Below are 18,810 nucleotides of genomic sequence, written 5' to 3'. Positions count from 1 at the left end.
GTCTGTTCCTGTACATGACGTGATTTCTGTGCTGTGATCAGGGGTTGAGTCAATTCCCCCTTTGGTCTCATTCTCCCGGGAAAGGGAGACATGAGATGAGTTTGCAGTTCCCCCTTCTGTCTCATTCCCAGCAGGGGAGAAATGAGATGATGTTGCTTTCTGCCTTGTTCCCCCCACCCCCATCAGCAGATGAAGGGAAGACGTAGCTAAATTGTATCCGGATGAGGTAACAGGCACATCGCCAGGCTTTGTTGCTTATCCCAGTGAACTAGCCCTTCAGTCCCATAAGTAATATATTTTCTTTTTTTTTATCATTGACTACCAGACCCTCCCGGAACTGGCTAGTCCTTGAGAGGAAAGGCAGGAACACAAAACTTGGCTCTGGGATGCATCTAAAGAGATATATAAGACAGACCTCAGGTGGATTGATATTGATTGATTGCTGTTTCAGGAGATTGCTATTCAGAAGATTTGCTGTTTCAGGACTGCTCTTCAGGATTGGATTGTTTCAGAGTAAGAAATCGGAACTTGCCTTACTGGACAGTAGAGACTTCTTTAGTTGGTGAATTGTCATCATTCTAGCATCTTTGGGAACTTGTATGCAGCTTGCAGTATCAGAAGACGTCCTAACTTCCAACAACAACGACAACCACAGCAACATTCTTCAGATTGTTAACACCTTGAAAACTTATATGCAGCTTGCAGCTTATAGCATCAGAAGATGCTTTGACTTCGAACAACAACAGCAGCAGCAGCAGCAGCAGCAGCAGCAGTCTTGGGAACTAACAAACAGCGCTGTGGGAGACACCTGAGTTTCTCTCAGTTACAGACCTGGCAAGGTTTTGATTTATGACTTTTCCAGTGCTGTTCCCCACCCATCCCCACCCCACCCGCCGCCGGCTTGGTGAGCTTTTGGCATCTACTGTAATAGTTACTACCCTATAGAGCTTATTACTGCTTTGGGATACTCCTTAGTGATGTTATTTGTGTATTTAGCCAAGAGATTTTTGATCAATAGTAAACATGTGTTGGGATCCCTTAAACTGATATGTATGTGTACTCCTTTGACATGGTACTGTTACCAATCTATATAGTTTAGTCTTAACCACCTTGACTTTCTGTCATTGGCACATTCTATTAATTGCCTTTGTCTTTTGCTATTGGACGTTGCTAAATAAATTCACTGGCCCCACTCCAGTGTGTGCCCCTCCTCTCTCTTCTCCCCATTCATCATTACACCCTCCTCACAAAGAATTTCCAAGTGGAGGAGTGATGGGTAGGTCCAAGCTGATTTCCAACTAATTTAATATTTTTCAATGCTAGGAAAAAAGGTTAAATTAATACAGCATGGGCTTCTACTTAGAAGCCAGCCACCTGAAGGCTGCTAAGGGCCAAGATGCTTCTGAGTCACATGTGTCTGCCTATCTGTTAACATATTCTGGATGAAAACAGATCACAGGATGTACCCAAGACTCACTTCCCTGCCTCCCCAAAAACAAATGCCTAAGAAACAAAACAAAAAGAAAAAATTAGTCTGTGACACTCAGAAGTCCCGTAATTCACATCTAAGGACGTTACCTCTATGAAGACAATGTAGCTTTCTCTACACACAACAGCGCCTCTTCATTTCTCTTCAGAAAACCAACCTGAATTTATGGGAGAATTTTCTCATGCTGGAGGAATGAGCAATTGATAGGCAAAATGAAAAACACCTGAATATAATAAGGTCAACTCGATTACTGATCTGACATACAGGTAGAAGGCTGTGCATTCATCTCTTAAATGCCAATAGTCCCTACATTACCAAAGGCCAAATGCACTCTCCCAACAACAGGAGACAATCAGCAATGATCATGACTACAGTAATCCCTTTTCTAGAAGCAATCCTTCACAAAATTATTCATCTTATCTAGTTAGGGTTTATGGAAAATGTACAATGCAATTTATACCCATCTGCTCCTCCAGCTGTCAATATATAGTGTATCTGCACATATCAATGCCCTGATACTCCCAGAATACATATGACCTTTGTATTACAAAGGTCGTACAAAGCCATTACAAAGACAGGCAATGTAATGGCTGTGAAAGCCCGCTGATTATTCCCCAAAAGCATCTCATAGGTCTAGATGGAACTTATACTTCATAGGAGGAGACAACATTTGCCCATGCCCTTGGGTCAACCTTTCACGCAGGGAACTCGCAACACTATCTTCTTAGCATCACGCCACCTGAGAGCGCATTCACACACCAAACATTTCTGATCCCCCCCCCTCCCACTACACACTAGCTATTGGAATACTCCCTTTATCCCATGAGTATAAAGGACTCATGTACTTAAAATGCTTAAGGGGAAAATGTTTAGGGGAAATCAAAAACCCCCATGAGAATACCAGATCAGCATACAGAAAGCATAGCCTTTTAACACTTCAGCATGTCATTACTTATAGGTATTTCTCACTCTCCCCTAAAATGAACAGCGTCCTAAAGACCACGTCTTACTCCATCTTCTGAGCCTCTCCCAGAGCAGTAGCAGTCCCTATTTGTGCATGCTTGGAGCTCCCTAACTATTCTGCAAGCAGAGTGGTTTGTAATCTGATTGTAACCTACTTTAAGGCGATCTGAAACCATAGTTTATCAGTCCCTGCAAATGTTGTTCAAGTTCTTTCTGGAGAATCTGTATTTGGCCTAAAAAACAGCTAAGAGGAAAAAAAAAACTTTAATCATCCTTCGCACTACCATGACATACATTAATCAATCCTGATTCTTCCCTATAGACTATAAGAAACATGGGTGTCTTTCTTACCGTAAACCTGAGTATCTTTCTTAACAGAAAATGTTCAAATGAAAGCCTATTTAAAGGGTGTTTTTTTCTTTCTTATTCATTCCTTTATTTATTACAGTTCTATGAGATGATTTATATTCCATAACTCACAGACATGAGAGATTTTTAGGGGTAATGGAGATAATTCTAAAACTGACTGTAATAGTGTTTGCACAACTCTGTCCACATACTAAAAATCACTGAGTTATATATAAAGTCAGTAGCACAGCATCACCAAGGATTCTCAGCATGAGTGGCTTTTCAAAAGGACCCAAGAAAAGAGGCATGTTTTCTATCCTTTGTCTTTACTGAGATGTAAATTACGGTCTAAAGAAATTAACTTAAAAAGCTAATAATTATCTTCGTATAGTTATCAAGGAACTGCAGGAGATTCAAAGTTGAACAAGTCAGATTTTGCTTATAGAAATTTACAGTCACAGTAGGAATAAAACCTGAAAAAAAAATCTATATACTGTTGAAAGTAACATCATTTAAAAATACACACACAGATAAAGTCTTGTATTTGAACTTAACTTACATTGTGCGTCCTTCTTTGTGAATATATATATGACTCCCCAAAATAGACTGTACACGCCTAGAGGGCAGACACTACATTGACTCTCCACCACCAGGCACAGGACCTACCTGGACTAAGTTTAAAGCCACCCCCTCTAAGGACGCAGAGAAGAGATACCTCTTACTAGCTAGAACCAGGTACAACGTAAGCCAAAATTAACAGAACAAAGAGAACATGAAGAACCGAAAAGAGAGCACACGCTCCAACCAAGTATGTGCTCTCAACCACAAGGTTGCCGGTTCGACTCCCGCAAGGGATAGTGGGCTGCAGCCCCTGCAACTAACAATAGTGACTGGATCTGGAGCTGAGCTGCGCCCTCCACAACTAAGATTGAAAGGACAACAACTTGACTTGGATGGAGCTGATGAGGCCTGGGAAAAACACTCTACTGCTCTCCAATAAAAAGAAAGTAAGTCCTAGAAATACACACTGTTCCCCAATAAAGTCCTGTTCCTCTTCCCCAATAAAATCTTTTAAAAAAAGAAAGAAAGAAAGAAAGAAAGAAAGAAAGAAAGAAAGAAAGAAAGAAAGAAAGAAAGAAAGAAAGAAAGAAAGAAAGAAAGAAAGAAAGAAAGAAAGAAAGAAAGAAAGAAAAAGAACCGAAAGGAGAAGGCAGGAAAGTGATTGGGGCAGGGGGATCTTAGGAGGGGGAGCAGGGCTGGAGTATAGCCTGGGTAGGATAAAATACATTCATTAAGCTGAGCCAGGATTCGTAAAAAAGAAAATCGTCAAAATCAGCAAATCCATAGAGCTTATACCAAAGCTTCTCAATTATTTAATTTTTTTTTTATATCACCCATTTTACCACCTCAATTTCTCTTCCTCGACAGTGCTCATAGAATCAGGCAAAACAACGAATTTCATAAAACCTTGATTTTGTGTATTACCAATTTATCCCAACTCCACTCTGGCTGATTTATTTCATATTCATAAAATCCTTGTGGATGATAAATATCACTGGCTTATATTCCTCGAGTAACCGAAAATAAATAAAAACGTGAAGACTATTTCAGCTTCTTTCATTTAAAAAAAAACCCCACATAATGGAAAACATAAACAACCTGGCAATATTCCTGTCCTGCACCGCACAGCGTTCACACACACTCCTTGCTTTGGAATAATTTTCATTCAGAAACCTTAACGCAGTCATCCATCTCCAAGTTGACTGCTACCAAGAGTTATATACGATTGCAGAACCAGGGAGAGCTGCCGCCGTCAAGCCCCCCAAACCCCCTTCCCCGCCGCCTTCTGAGGTGTAGTAATACATTTCACTTTCCAAAATTCTTATTTAAAGACCATCCCCCAAAAAATGCCTTCACTTAGATCCTGGGCCAGAAACTGAAAGCCTGAAGAATAAATGAAATCTGACTCATGACACGTTTTTATCATGCATAACTACTATTTAGTGTATGTTCATTTCAAAGTGAAATGATCCCAAGTGAATCCCACTTACCTTCCCGAAATACTGCGAGGAAGAGAAATCAAATATTGACCTTTGTAATCATCAAGACAGTGGAGTTGTCAGTATAAAATAAAACAAAAACAGCAAAGAATTAAGATATAAAATAATTGTCCCCTTCTTTAAAGGGGACAAGAGGACAGCCAGTTAGCTCAGTTGGTTAGAGCGCGGTGCTCTTAACAACAAGATTGCCTGTTCGATCCCCACATGGGCCACTGTGAGCAGCGCCCTCCACAACTCGATTGAAACAACTACTTGACTTGGAGTGGATGGGTCCTGGAAAAACACACTTAAATAAATAAAAGTTTTAAAAATAATAATAATAAATAAATACATAAATGGGACAAGAAAAATAAAACAAAAAAGTGGGCAGATGGACAAGAATGTGAAATGGGAGAGAAGAGAAAAATTAAAAGAAAGAAACAATTTTTCTTCTCCACTCAAGAAATTAGAATTACTTATCCAAGGAACCCACAGGTTGACAGTTATCAATTAACAGAGAGCTCTCATCCCAGAAGATGCCGTGACTTTTACAAAGATGTACACTACATTCTTGGCCTTCAAGTATCTGACGTGCTACTGGGAGATACAGGACCTACTCACCAGAATAGGAAAAAATAATACTGTGATATATACGTAAGTAATGTCCAAATGTGGCACAAATACAGAACAGCAATTCTGTGCAAGACAAAGACTAGGCCCTGGCTGCCTGTGGCCTGAAGGAGTACGTACCATCTAGGAGTCACCCAGAGTCTAGTATCTCCCCCACTGAACCAGCACTCCTCCAAGCATACCTGATCAATTTCCTCATGTCAATCATTTGAGTTCCCGAAAGAGCAGGTGGCCACTTAATGCCAATTACCTGACCTCAAGTTGTCTTCCCAATGCCCTGTCCAACCAGCACGACCAACACCTCTTCTCCCCTCCCACACACACCCTACAGTGCCAGCCAAGCTACACCACTTGTGGTTTCCCAAAAATACACTGTAGCTGCTTTCCTCGTCCCCGTCACGTTGTCTGGAATGCCCATCAAGCCCAAATCATATGCATTCTTGAAAACAAGTACAAGTGCCACCTGCCATTCTTCCCTGATCCTACAAGGAAGCAATATCTCCTTTACCTGGATGCCTACATAAATATACCTGCACACTTTTAAGGCCCTTACTTCTTTCAATTAGGTTGGTGCAAAAGTAATTGCGGTTTTTCCAATTATTTTTAACCTTTAAAACCGCAATTACTTTTGCACCAACCTAATAGCTTGCATATGTAAATATGCATATGTATACACATATATATACCTACGTGTGTGTGTGTGTGTGTGTGTGTGTGTGTGTGTGTGTGTCTGGTTGTGCTGTCATGGCTGCTTCAATGTCCTGAATCGATTCAAAACATTTACTTTTCATGGTCTTTTTGACTTTGGGGAAGAGCCAGAAGTCACACAGTGTCAGATCCGGTGAATAAGGTGGATGAGGACACACCGTAATGTTTTTATTTGACAGAAATTGCCGCACCAGAAGCAATGTGTGACATGGAGCATTGCCATGATGGAGAATGAAGTAAAGACACCAACGAAAGAGGATTTCCAGAACTGCTTCAAAAAGTGACAAGAACAATGAGGTAAGTGTGTTTGAAGCGAGGAGGAGTATTTTGAGGGAAATTAATGGTAATGGGTCTTTTACTGTAGTAATTTTTTTTTATTTAAACATTCACCATAGTTTTTGATCACATCTCATACACACACACACAATATATTCACACACACACATATATATACACATATATATACACGTATATACGAGTACATACATATTTAAATAGAGAAAAATGTATATTAGATGTTAGATATATATGCAGATATATACGTAATTTCCATTCAATTATATGAGACCTTGAGGTCAAAACTGTTCCCCATCTTTACATCCTCTACAAAACCTAACAAGATGTGTTGCACAGAGCAAGCTACAATAAATAAGAGAGTAATGGAGTAGGCCAGCTAAAGATAGAGGTTCTACATCATCAATTTACCTAAGACATTTCTCTAACAAAACGCATACACTTTTTAAGGGTTCCCTCATCAGCAATCAAGGAAATGCAAATTAAAAACCACAATGAGATATTCTTTTATACCTACCAGATCAGCAAATATTTAAGTCTGACATTATCAAGAGTGGTAACAAGAATATAACACAACAAAAACTTTCATATACTGCTGATGAAACTATAAATTGGTAGAACCATTCTGGAAAACACTCACATTTCCCAGTAAAGTTTAAGATGTACTTACCTGACAATATAACAATTTCACTCCTAGTTAGTATATACCTTACAGAAACTCTTGCACATATGTGTCAGAGGAATGCACAATAAATTTTACCACAGACTATTTTTATAACCAAAAAACAAAACTAGAAACAAACTAAATTTTTCATCTACAGGAGAATGAATACATATGCTGCAATACAGTCATAAAATGAAATATTCTAATGGTAATTAAAAATGAATGAACTAGAGAAATATGCTTCAAAAAAGCAAGTCTCAAAGCAAGACTTGTATGTCTTCTGTGTGATTCCCTTTATAGTAAGTCAAGCAGCAAAACTGAATATGAATAACTGGTAAAACTACAAAGAAAGCAAGAAAATAATAAACAAAATTCAGGACAGTGGTCGTCTCTAGGGAGATGGAGGGGATGAGCTGGGGGAAGAGCACAAAGGAGTTTTCAGTGTGTGGGTTGTGGATGTGGGCGTGAGTGTGGGGGTCTGTTCTTTTGTAGGATACCATTTTTATAGTAGTAAAATTCTGAACAAAAGACAAGGACAGACCTATGATTGAATAGCATACAAAACTTGCATATGTTGTCAATCAAAAAATCTTAAGTACACCGAGAGTCAAAAAGTTTAAGGACTTGCAAACAGATAGTGAGTCTCAAAATTCAGAACTCAATTTGTGTATGTTGAACCATCCTTGTGCCCCTGGGATGAACCCCACCTGATTGTGATGTCTAATCTTTTCAATGCATTGTTGTATTCGATTTGCTAGAATTGTTTAGGATTTATGAATCTGTATTCATCAGAAATATTGGTTTGCAGTTTTCTTTTTTTGTGTTACCCTTACCAGGTTTGGGTATCAGGGTAATGTTAGCCTCATAAAATGAGTTAGAGGTATATACACAAAAACTCTGAAAACATTTATCCGAAAAGATATATATGCTCCAAATTTCACTGCAGCTTTATTTACGGTGGCCAAGACACGGAAACAACCGAAGTGTCCTTCGATAGATGATTGGAGAAAGAAGATGTAGTACATATACACAAGAAGATGTAGTATGTAAGTCAGACAGAAAAAGTCAAGAACCATATGACTTCACTGATATGTGGAATATAAAACTGAAAGCAACAAAGGAACAAGACAAACAAATAATGAAACAAAAACTCAGATACAGACAATTGTTTAATGGTTACCAGAGGGTAAGGAAGGGGGGTTGGTAGATGAGGGTAAAGGGGATCACATATATGGTGATGGAAGGAGAATTGACTGACTCTAGGTGGTGAACACACAATGTGATATATAGATGATGTATTACAGAACTGTACACTTGAAACATAGGTAATTTTACTAACCATTGTCACCCCAAAAATTTTAATTAGAAGAAAAAAGAAAAAAAATTCAGAAATCAAGCTAAGTTTGTCTGACTCACAATTTGATACTCTTCCCATTTAGAGAACCAAAAATTTAGCTTAACTTATAAAATATATGTAAATTTTATTCTCACATAACAAAATGAAAGGGAAGAAATCTTTGGAATTAGAAAATGCCTAAAGTTTCAAGTAACGCTCAGCTGACATGGCAAACACAGAGCAGTGGCAGAGATGAAGTCTGGGATACGACTGCCCAACAATGAAAGGAGTTACAAACAAACGAAGCATAACAGTGCAACAGTCAAAGCAGCCATACTTACAAAAAAGGAAAGAGGGAATCTTCTAATGTCTACGAGTCCCTTCTATGCAAGGGCACTTTATATGCAGTATTTTAAGAGTTCTCTCAACAATGAGAAGAGTTAGGTGTTACACATTTTACAGATGAGAAGAATAAGATTTAGAGGGTTAAGAGAGAAGAAAGAATTCCTCAGTGAGTATGTCAGTGCCGCACCTGGCTCAGAGACCAGCCAGCCACACACATGAGCAGGGACGCTCAGAAGATGACGACAAAAATATGAAGGTAGCTAAGATAACCAGGCACAAGAGCAGAAACTGAGGAGGCCAAAGGAGAATCCGAATGGACAATTTCTGCTCTCTAAAGCCGGACCAAGATTTCTGCATCCACCTAATACTCCACCTAATATGAGAACACGTGGTTGCTTACCTGTGACCAGGATGGTAAACAGCTGTGTTGACTCCATGAGGATAATAACTACTGAAGCTAAAACAGTGACTCTCCTGATAGCTCTGATTTGTCCCAACACTAAAATGAGGAAGGTAAAAAAAGAACCATTAAGCCACAGTAAGACACCACTAAATACCCACTAAAATGTCTACAATTTAAAAGACAGATAACACCAAGTACTGGTGAGGATGTAAAACCACCAGAACTCAGATACATTATAGTGAGAATGTGAAGGATACAAAAATTTTAGGAAAAAGTCTGGCAGTGTCTTATAAACTATCTCTACCCTGTAACTCGGCAATTCTACTCCATTTTGACCCCACAGAAATGGAAACGTAGATCCATAAAACCTGTACAAGAACAGTCGTGGAAGTTTCGCAGCCCCAAACTGGAAACTGAGATGGCCATCAGTAAAAGACTGGGTACATCAATCGCGAATGTTATGGACTGAATGTTTGTGACACCTCCAAACCCCCCCCACAGATTGAAAGCTTGTATCCTTCCCAAAATTTATGTGTTAAAATTTTAATACGAATGCAATGATATTTGGAAGTGGGGTCTTTGGAAGGGAATTAGGTCGTAAGGGTGGAGCCCTCATGAACAGGATTTGCTCCTTTATGAGAAGAGGCCAGAGCGCCAGCTAGCTCTCTCTCCACCATGTGGGGACACGAGGAGAAGGCAGCCATCTGCAGGCCAGAAGAGGGTCCTCACCAGAACCCAGCCACGCTGGCACCCTGAATTCAGACTCTAGCCTCCGGGACTGGGAAAAATTAACTTCTGTTGTTGATAAGCCACACAGTTTACGGTATTTTGTTCTACCAACCCAAACTAAGATACAGGAGATATTCATACAGTGAAATACTAATCAGCTACAAAATGGATTAAGCTACTGATACGTATAAAAACACGGATGAATTTCAAAATACTTTGAATAAAGACTTAAACAAAACAGTACGTACTATAAGCCCATTAATGTGAATCACTAGAAAGGCAAAACTAATCTATGAGGGGGAAAAAGTATAAACAGTAATTGCTCTGGGGGTGAGTGGGGACATAGATTTACTAGAAAGGAGCAGTAGGGAACTTTCTAGAAAAATGATAATGTTCTATATCTTGAGAGGGGTTTGAACCACACAAGTGTATACATTTGTCATAACTCACTGGCTGGTACTTAAGATCCAGGCATTTCATTGTATGTAAATTTTATCTCAAAAGAAAGAAAACTGTCAGGAAACACTGAACTTTAATTGATATGTGTCCTAAAGTATTTAAGTACTGACTGAAATACATTAAAAAATAAGATTGATTAATGGCTGGATAGAGGGCTGGGAAGAAATGTGACATAGCAAGTATAGTAAAATGCTAATAGAATTTAAGTGGAGGTATGGCATATGAGTTTTCACTATACAATTCTTTCAACCTTCCTATTACATTTGCAACTTTTCATAATACAATGCTGAAAGAAAAAAAAAAGAAACAAAATCTGACAGTACACCAGAGAAATAAGCATTTCAAATAGTTCTTCCCAAATAAAGTATATTATTACCTTACAAGGTAACTTCTAAGTTCTCCTCGGTAATTGACGACTAGAAGTTCTGCCGACCACTGTGCACTTGCTTTATATTCTAAAAATATCAACCCAGCAATGGCATAGCTCAAATCACCTGCTAAACTAGATGCCTGTAGAAGAGGGGGAAATTCAGTTACTAAAAGATAATTAAGTTACTTATAGACATTAACATACGTATAATTGGAAGATATCCTGGAAGATATCCGAGACATTGGCCTTACCAGGTGCAGTTTAAATAAGAGAGCCCCAGAACTGATCTGTAGACTGAAGTGACATGCAAATCAGCGTGCCAAGAACTAGCCAACCCAAGCCTAGACCAGGCCTCCCAACCCCACGCTGCAACTGCAGCAGCCTCTCGGGACAAGTTATTCACCTAGATAAGTGCGTTTATGTTCAGACGGGATTTCCCATCTGAAAAAATGGAAAAAAAAAAAAAAGTAACGCCACCATTCAACTTCAACGAATTCTAAAATACAGAATTCAGATATAAGCTTTCACATGTGGATTTCCACACCCAGCAGTAACCAATGTTAAAAAAAAAATATCTCCGATTACTTTCCAATTGCCTAATCAGCAACTTAAAGGAACGGACACTTAAAAACACTCACTCAGCGCCAACCTTTTTCCATCAACTAAGTATTAGGTTATTTTGCTAAGGATATGAGGGCACGTGCACCCTAGGAAGCGCGCAATCAAGTTTATCGCCCTGAATGGCTCTTCATTGTCTAGAACCATGCAATAAAATACTGTAGCCACGGACGGCTCCTGAACACCAGTTATATGGCTAGACCAAATTGAGATACACTATAAATATAAAAATACATACCAAATTTCAAGAAAAAATGTACCAAAATATCTCATTAATAATTTTTCATTGATTACACATTGAAATGACATTTAGGATTTAATGGATTAAATAAAATATATAAATTTCACCTGTTTCTTTTAACTCTTAATGTAATTACTAAAAAATTCAAAATTCCATATGTGATCACATATATAGTTTACATTACATTTCTGTCAGACAGTGCTAGTCTACAAAACAGTCACACAAACATCTTAGTTTGGTTCCCCAGGACTTCTATACTAAGAGCCCAATGCACTCTTTCAAGTTTTTCCACTCATTATTTCTGAACAAAAATCATTCTGTAGATCACTGGTTCCCATCCCGAGCTTCTCATTAGAATCCGCTAAAAACACTTCATTACGTTTTTAATCAGCTGAAAAAAATATTAATGCCCAGGACCCATGCAGATCAATGAAAGCAGAATTTCTAGGAGGGGAGCCCGGGCCTATTTTGTTTTTGTTTTCTTTATAAAGCTTCCCAGGTGATTCTAGGATGCAGCCCAGTTAGAAACACTTCTACCTGACCCTGTGTCCTCCTCACCTGAGCAAGGATGCAAAGTAAAAAGCATTGGATTCCTAAAAGAAACACTTCCTAACTTCACTGCCATGGAAAAGGCCATTTTACTCCCTCTCAATTTCAGTTTTCTAAACTGTCAAATTAGGATATCAGCCGAAACTACTCCAAGCATTGTTGTGATTATAAGAATGCAGTATATCAGTCACCAATAAAGTATAAAGCACTATGTAAGTTATTACTGCCACTATGTTTTTTCTCCACTCTCCCTTTCAATTTCTATCCCCTTGAGGGTAACAAATACTAACTCTTCTCCACACTGTTCCGTTCTGGTTGTGAAGCCCCCTGACTTCCTGACTTCACTGGAACTTTACAACAGCTTTCAGTGTCTCTATTTAGTTTTCACTTACTACTGTTTTAATAATGGTGGGTGGCATCTGGATATCACATTACAAAATACAGAGAATGAATTATTTCATGAAGATTCTTAAGCTCACAATTTATTATTCAGATTCGTATTTATATTATCCCTCTCTTCACATTCATTCATTCAAGTCCCTATACATAAAAGGCACTCAAAAAAACAGGTTATCAGTTTCAGGCAGCAACGTACCGGGGCAATAACAAAGAGTTCACTTCCCATGAGATCAAACACCCTCACGGTCCCCGTGCTTTCCGCATAGGCCAGCAGGGTGCAGTCATAACTCCATGCTACACGTCTCCACTGGGGTTTCGGGTCTTTGGGAACTAGAACAAAAAGAAGTGCTTTTAACAAGCTATTGTAAAGATAGCTAACACTTAAAGTTACTGCAACTAAAGTATTCAACTGTATTACATCATGTCCTAAGGATCTCTAATGAGAACACTTTCCAGGAAACCCACTTCAAGGAAGAGTGGGACACAGCACAACAAGCTCTGCTCCCGTACTTGTGCAAAGTCTGTCGACGCCAGTGGTCTGCTGAATGCTGAGCGGGCCCTAGTCTGGCAAAGGCGCAGGAATAATACACCTCAAAATACTTAGGAAATTAGAAAACCAAAAGCACAGAGAATGGGCAGAAAATAATGCCAATCCAATGAGTTCAGCTCCTCTAAAAGCAAATACATGAAAATTTCACTAAGAGCCAATATATCAGATATAGATGTCGAGGAAATATAAAGCAGGATTATGCTGACAGAATTAAATGGACACACACACACACAATATAACGTGTGTCAGGTAGGTGAATCAAGAACTGTTCTTAGTCACACAATTATAAGATTTTGATAATTACGTTAATAATCTAACACCTGTTTTTTGTTTTGAATTTTTCACAATAGAGAGAAAGGCCATCAGGTGCAAAAAAAAAAAGACTATGAAACTCTAACCTGTGTTGTTTGTTTGAGGTTTCTGCTGTTTTGTCGGCTTCAGCTTCCCTTTACTAGAATCCAGGTAGACAGACAGGTAGGACCAGTGCTTTCCCTTTACCACCAGGAATTCCAAACAATTAGGAGACACCAGGTGACACCATGAGTCAAGAGCAGAACAAAGCCCAGAACCTAAGCGTCCTGCCTGCCCATACAGTGTGCGCTGCACACAACTCACTGCCTCTCAGGAAGAGCTGGGTTTGGCCTTTGCACTGCCCCCAAGGTGTTTCTGACATTTATCACCTCTCGACTCCTCTGCTAACTTTCCAGTTCAGGCTTCATCATCTCTTACTTAGACTCTCACAACAGCCTTCCTGTCTTCTGTGTCTTCCTCATTACTCTTGCCTCAGTATCCGCAGATATCTTTTTAAAGTAGAACAGATCACATCCTTCTGCTGCTTTAAAATCCCTGATCTGTTGGTTCTCCATTTCCAACAGAATCAAGTCCAGATTCCTCCATATACATGGAGGGGCCTTTATAAACGGTCCCACCATCGCTTTCCAGTTTTACCTCCCACCACCTCCTCCATCACACAACTTATTAACCCACCAATAACACACCACCTGACAAATAAGCAAACCATGCATACTCGAGTCTCTGTCTTTACACATTACTGCCTCTACCTAGAATGTTCATCTCCAATATTAGTCAAAGGGTTCTTGTTTGTTACAACCTGCAGTAACAAATTATCACTTTTCCTTCCTTGACACTCATCAAAACTGAGGACTCTCCTCTCTGACCCAAATGTGCCGTGCAGAAGTCTTTCACCGCATTTATCACATCATATTGTTTACATGACTACTTCCCCACAAGGCTCTGAACTCGCTGAAATCAGAGACAATGTCTTATTCAAGAGTGCCATCCTAGGACCTGGAACAGAAAGTGATCAATGTTTCAATAGTGGGTAAAGCCTAAGTCTCTCGGAACAACCTACCATGTTTCCCCAAAAATAAGACCTAGCCAGACAATCTGCTCTAATGTGTCTTTTGGAGCAAAAATTAATATAAGACCTGGTATTATTATATATTATATTATATTAATTACATTACATTATATTATGTTATATTAAGATGCGGTCTTACAGCAAAATAAGACCAGGTCTTACATTAATTTTTGTTCCAAAAGATGCATTAGAGCTGATTGTCTGACTAGGTCTTATTTTCGGGGAAACACAGTACATTAACGGGGGACAGGATGGTAAGGATTTACCACCCCTCAAGGACTACCAAACAATTAAACGTTCACTATACAACTGAAGTCATCTCCACATCTAAAAGGTCCTACAGAATTCAGACCTCCCTCTTATCCCTATAATAGATGTAATATATGTTCTGTATATGGGGAAAGTATACCAGACATCAATGAGTTTCTTCATTTTGACTATTTATCAACAGGCCAAAAATCTGCAAAACAATCCAAGAGAGGCCCTTGAACACAAGAGGGTCTAGTGGATTTCATTAAAGACTAACAAGATATTGCACACACTATGAAAAAACAATTTTAAATGGGAAAAAAATGGGGGATAAAAAAAATCAGTTCCCTGTCTTCAGATACTGTGTTTCCCCAAAAATAAGACCTAGCCGGACCATCAGCTCTAATGTGTCTTTTGGGACAAAAATTAACAGAAGACCTGGTCTATTATATTATGTTATATTATATAAGACCCAGTCTTATTTTACTATAAGCCAGGTACAGGTCTTATATTAATTTTTGCTCCAAAAGATGCATTAGAGCTGATTGTCTGGCTAGGTCTTATTTTTGGGGAAACAGAGTAGCTTTTTAAAACAATCCAACTTGGAAGTAAACATAGGCACAAAATGATAAACAACACAATATGAGACCCGCATGTACACAAATGTTACATCAATACCAACAAGAGGACAATTTAAGGCCCTGAAAAAATTCATGTGCTAAAGAAACACAGCAACACTTTTCCATTATTGCTGTTTTACCTGCGATAACACTTTTTCTCTTATTTCATTTTGATCGGATAAATGGATTTATGTATTACATTCTGTATCTGTTCTGAAATAAATTCTATCTGAAAGGGATTTGTTTTCACTGTTACTTCTAGTTATAATCATTAGCTCCAGAAAACTCAACATGTGTGTTTTGATCTAAATAAAAATAGGTTTTTATTCCAACGTAAGATTTTACATAACAACGTGAAAATAAAGACTATATCACCGGATTTTTCCAGCTGTTTGTGTGGTTTTGGAGAGGAATGAACAATATAGATTTGTACAAAGCAAGTGTCGATGGAGTCGTCTGAAAAGTATTCAAAAAGGCGGCTGGTAAAGCTAACCAGCATCTGACAATTGCCACGTTCACGGTGCAACTGTTTATACCCATCTTGCACCAGCTGCAGGTCCTTCACCCTGCCCAGCTGTCAAGCTCTTTTCCACCTCAGAGCCTTTGTCAATGCTGTTTTTTCAGGTTTCCCTGAAGCCTCCCCTGGCTTTTTCATCTTTCAGGTCTCAACTTAAACATCACTTCCTATGGCTACACTCTCTGACCGCCCTAAGCCTCAAACAAAGCCCTTTATGATCGATAGTTCCATAACCGATCCTTTCCTTCACAGCTCTTACCCCACATCATACTTATACACTTATTTATCTACTTTTTATTGTCATCCTTATTCATTAAACTCTAAATTCCAAAATGTCGGGTATGGCGTCCAGTTACTCCATACCTTTATAACCACTGCCCAATACTCTTATATACAATAGGAACGCAGGTGCTAAAGGAGCACACTGCAAGCCAGTGCTTTTACCCAAATTAGAAATGGAAGTTGTCAAGAATTAAAAAATAAAAACCACTGGGTTCTATTCTCAGTGCTGCCATAAAACGGCCGGGTGTGACCCTGGGGAGATCACCAAGGCACAATTTCCTCTTCTGCAAAATGAAGGGTTCAATGAACAGTCTCTCACATACATTCTTTAACATTGTTTAATTTTTTCAAGTATAATTGACATAGATCAGTTTTCAGGTGTACAACATAGTGATTCAACATTTATATACCTTATGCAATGATCACCACGGTAAGTCTAGCAACCATCTGTCACCATACAAAGTTGTTACAATATTATGAACGATGTTCTCCATGCTGTATATTACTTCCCCGTGTCTCCTTTTATAACTGGCAGTGAGCATGTCTGAGTGAGCTTCACCTCTGCATCCACGCCTTCACTCCCCTCCCCTCTGACAACCATCAGTTTGCACTCTGCATCTATGAGTGTGATTCTGTTTTGTTTTCTAGAAGGTATTATGCCAAGTGAAATAAGTTGGACAAAGACAAATACTGTACGATTTTACTTATATGTGAAATCGAAAAAACATTCTTTGACTTTTAAATCAAGAACCACTGAGTGAGAGCAAACTAGTGGGGCTAGAAAGACACGCAGAGAAGCTAAATATTTAAATGTCTGAAGTAACAGTGTCTGTAGAAGACATGAGAAAAATTTTATAATCTTAGAACAAGGAATGACTAAATATGGTAAGAAACCCTGATGTGATAAAGGGGAAAAAAAATGCAAATCCCATTTAAAAAAAAAAAAAAAAGGAAAAAAATGCCCCAGAGGAAAAAAGGCACCATAAGAAATTTAAAAAACTAATTGGGGGCCAGCCCAGTGGTTCAGGTGGTTGGAGCGCAGAGCTCCTAACACCGAAGTGAAGTCACGGGTTCGATGCCCACATGGGCCAGGGAGCTGCGCCCTCTACAGCTAAGATTGTGAACAACGGCTCTGCCTGGAGCTGGGCTGCTGTGCGCTGCTGTGTGCTGCCATGAGTGGCCGGCCGCCAGCATGAGCAGCCGTGGGCTGCTGTGAGCGGCGACCAGCGACCAACTGCCTCAGCCGGGGGGAGTGCAAGGCTCATAATACAGCATGGGCCAGGGAGCTGTGTCCTACACAACTAGACTGAGAAACAAAGGGCTTGAACCGGAGTGGGGGGGAGGTAGAAGCGGGGGGGGAGGGGGGGGAATTGATTGGGTAAAAATACTTGCAATATATATGACAAAGGGTTAACATTTATACTATGGAGAAATACTACAAACCAATACGAAAAAGTCAAGTATTCTAACAGGAATATAACCAAAATGACGTGATCTAACAGTTCACAAAAAATAAAATAGACACTTAACATATGCTCCACCTAATAACTAAAGATATGCAAATTAAAACTGAGTTTTTCCTTTGCCTGTGAACCTTATGAATATTTTAAAAATAGGTAACATATGGTGCTGACGATAGAGAAAAGAAATGGCTTCAATTATACCTTTTTCATGGTGGTATAAATAGGTATATGCTTCTGAAGGAATTACGGCAATAGCTATCACATTTTGCAAACTACACCCATAGACAAACAGGATGTCTTTTCCAGCACTGTTAGAGGAGAAAGGGGACAAAAATGGGTAAGAGGCAGAAAACAAGCCACCGTAAACAACCTAAATTTCTACCAAGAGAGGAAAAATTTAATGTGGTTCACATTCTCACAATGGAGAAGAATGCAAATTGAGAAGATAATCTTGTCTTCACTTTCTCTCTGTGTTGTTTGACTTTATTACAAGTATGTACTGCTTTTGTAATTTAAAAATAAAACAACAGAATAACTAGTTTCAGTCTAGGCTTCCCACCATAAAAGAAAAACATAGGGGCAGCCGGATGGCTCAGGTGGTTAGAGCACGTGCTCTCAACAAGGTTGCCGGTTCAATTCCCATATGGGATGGTGGGCTGTGCCCCCTGCAACTAAGATCGAAAAAGGAGACTGGACTTGGAGCTGAGCTGCACCCTCCATAACTAGATTGAAGGACAACGACTGATGGGCCCTGGAGAAACACACTGTTCCCCAATAGTCCCAATAAAAAAAGAAAGAAAGAAAGAAAAATATGTCCAAGAACTGTTTTCGGACATTATACTACAGGTAGCGCAAGCTTGTGATCACTGGGAGAAGGGAAACATACGAGTTGAGCCCCAGGACCACCCTCGCTTTCTGCACTTTCTAGACCACTTTCAGTGCATGAAAAGGGACCTCAAACAGGACATGGAGGTCTCACTGAACTGAGGAGATGAAGACTGGAGTTCAGAGCTACTAAGCTAGACTAGGATTTGATGACACAGACAACAGTATGGTAGTTATCACAGAGGAAGGGGATTGGGGGCAGGATGAAGAGGGTAAAAAGGGTCAAATATATGGTGACAGAAGAAGACTAGACTTTGGGGAGCAAACACATAATGCAAT

General features: G+C 39.3%; 1 protein-coding gene across 1 annotated transcript in view; it reads right to left on the bottom strand.

Moving 5' to 3' along the window:
* NBAS (NBAS subunit of NRZ tethering complex) overlaps positions 1–18,810 on the bottom strand; it is a 272,797-nt gene that overhangs the window by 238,492 nt on the left and 15,495 nt on the right. The window contains exons 7-9 of the mRNA XM_033124755.1: positions 12,781–12,914; positions 10,784–10,917; positions 9,217–9,315 (exon numbers count right to left, since the gene is read on the bottom strand). Coding sequence (XP_032980646.1) covers positions 9,217–9,315; positions 10,784–10,917; positions 12,781–12,914 — 367 coding nt within the window. The remainder of the gene's footprint in view (positions 1–9,216; positions 9,316–10,783; positions 10,918–12,780; positions 12,915–18,810) is intronic.

This window comes from Rhinolophus ferrumequinum, chromosome 13, assembly GCF_004115265.2.
Source record: "Rhinolophus ferrumequinum isolate MPI-CBG mRhiFer1 chromosome 13, mRhiFer1_v1.p, whole genome shotgun sequence".
Classification (NCBI taxonomy): Eukaryota; Metazoa; Chordata; class Mammalia; order Chiroptera; family Rhinolophidae; genus Rhinolophus; species Rhinolophus ferrumequinum.
This window is presented reverse-complemented; position numbering and strand designations above follow the sequence as displayed.